The 2,293-nt window shown below is 39.5% G+C and overlaps 1 gene segment (V, D, J or C); it reads left to right on the plus strand.

The window, feature by feature from the left end:
* Positions 1 to 176, plus strand: part of LOC103601507 — a 7,075-nt gene extending 6,899 nt beyond the window's left edge. Inside the window, 1 exon segment of the V gene segment in view lies at positions 108 to 176. Within this exon segment, the coding sequence occupies positions 108 to 176 (69 nt within the window).
* Positions 177 to 2,293: the final 2,117 nt, after the last annotated feature.

A 2,293-nucleotide genomic window follows, 5' to 3' on the forward strand; every position in this document is an offset into this window, starting at 1 on the left:
AAAAAAAAAAAAAAAAAAAAAAAAAAAAAAAAAATTGCTCGAACCAAAAGAATTCCACCATTGGCAGAATCTGAGAGGAATTTTCTGCTGGTAACCTATCTCTGAAGGTCAGTTTTGTCCAGAGGGCAGCTTATAATGAAGACCTGTGTCCAGTAAACATGCGAGCAGACCTGTAGTCCTCACCCCAGCATCTCCTTTGTGCATCAGATCAGCTTAGTCCGCCCTAAGGGAGACTCCTCGCCCTCCTGTAGAGTCCACTGCAGGTTGTGTCTCCTAAACATCTTTTAAATCCATCCTGAAATCCAACAGCAGTGGTGGTCAGCGTCAGGCCCTGTCCTTATACAAGGAAAAGTGACACTAAGAATGCAAATTCAGGGGCCGGCCCGGTGGCGCACTGCTACAGTACGCCGCTTGAGAGCACAGCAGTGCTCCCGCTGAGGGTTCGGATCCCACATACAGACCGGCTGCTCACTGGCTGAGCGAGGTGTGGGTGCAACACTGAGGGTTGCGATCCGTTGCCGGTCACGAAAAAAGACAAAAAGGAAAAAAAAAAGAATGCAAATTCAGTTGTGAACATTGGCATGGGAGGAAATAAAAACACAAGAACTTTTGGGTGTGGGAGCTGAAAATTTTGACATCCTTTAGTTTATATAGCCAAGAAGAGTCCAGGGAGCACAAGGACCTTATTTCTCAGTTCTGATGCCCACTCTAGATAGAAGTTCTGCACCTCTGTTAAAGCTCATAGGACGGTAAGCTTGCATCCCTGCACAGCTGGAATGCTACCTTCCTTCCTGTTACCAAAATTTGATGATGCATGTTGTTTAATGAAATTTATGATTAAAATATAACACATAGAGCTGGCCTGTGGCTCACTCGGGAGAGTGCGGTGCTGATAACACCAACGCCACGGGTTCCGATCCCATATAGGGATGGCCGGTTAGCTCACTTGGGAGAGCGTGGTGCTGACAACACCAAGTCAAGGGTTAAGATCCCCTTACCGATCATCTTTAAAAAAAAAAAAACACATAAGGGAGAAAATCACAGTTTACATCTGTGGTAAAATCAATTATATATTAAAATTAATCATTACATAAATGTTTGGTGACGTGGTGACTTAAGTGCTAACGTTTTGTTCAGTGAAGTGAAGAAAGGCCTTTAAACAGAAGGTCATTATTCATATCGAATTCATTCCTCACCCTGGTTTTGAACATATAAGAGGGATAATCTTACTATCACACAGAAAGTATGTTTTCAAAATATAGATCTCTGTAGCACTTGACTGTTGTTAAAGAATTTTCTTAACATGGTTTTGTCGTGAAGTTTATATTCTTGCTNACCCTGGTTTTGAACATATAAGAGGGATAATCTTACTATCACACAGAAAGTATGTTTTCAAAATATAGATCTCTGTAGCACTTGACTGTTGTTAAAGAATTTTCTTAACATGGTTTTGTCGTGAAGTTTATATTCTTGCTGAAACAGGTACCATATTCATCTACAAACCTCGTGCATTATCTTATGTCCCGAGTCATGCTCCTTACCTAACATACTTTACCTGCTTTTATGACACTGCCATTTTCTCAGTCAAAGAAATTGGAAACCTTAGAGTATTATGTGCTCTTCTTGTCCAGTTGCACGGCACATCTAGTTGGTCACCAGAGATGGAGATTAAAATCCTATGCATTCCTCAGATTTTCCCTTTTTTTCTCTGTAGATGTCACTACACTGTCCCTTCTTGTGTGACAAGTAGCCCAAGTCCATTCTCTGTTCCATGGAATCTCTAACACAGAAGATTAAAAATTCCACTTCTTTTCTTTCCTTTCCTTTTTTCTACTAAAAAGTCAAGATATTCTCAAATCCGTAGAGGATAAAGTGTCCAGTCCTCAGTGTGGTATCTGCCCCCCGTCATTGCATCCATCATCATATGCACAACTCACCAGCCCTGGGTGCTGCCCTACGCCTCCCAGCCCCCATCCACTCCTTCAATTTATATCAAACATATACACACATATATAATATATAATATACATAATATATATTATATATAATATATAAATATAGAATATATGTTATATATAATATATATTATATATATAATATGTCATGCAACATATATATAATGTCCTCCTAAGTAACCCAGTTTGTGACAATTCATCATAGTAACAATGGGAATGAATACAGATTTTTTTTACTTGGAAGAGGGGTGTTACTGTACCAAATACTTAAATATGTGGAAGTAATTTTGGAATTATGTACAAGGTAGAGGCTGGAAGAATTTTGAGGAGCATGATAG

This window comes from Galeopterus variegatus, unplaced genomic scaffold (assembly GCF_000696425.1).
Source record: "Galeopterus variegatus unplaced genomic scaffold, G_variegatus-3.0.2 Scaffold3763, whole genome shotgun sequence".
NCBI lineage: Eukaryota > Metazoa > Chordata > Mammalia > Dermoptera > Cynocephalidae > Galeopterus > Galeopterus variegatus.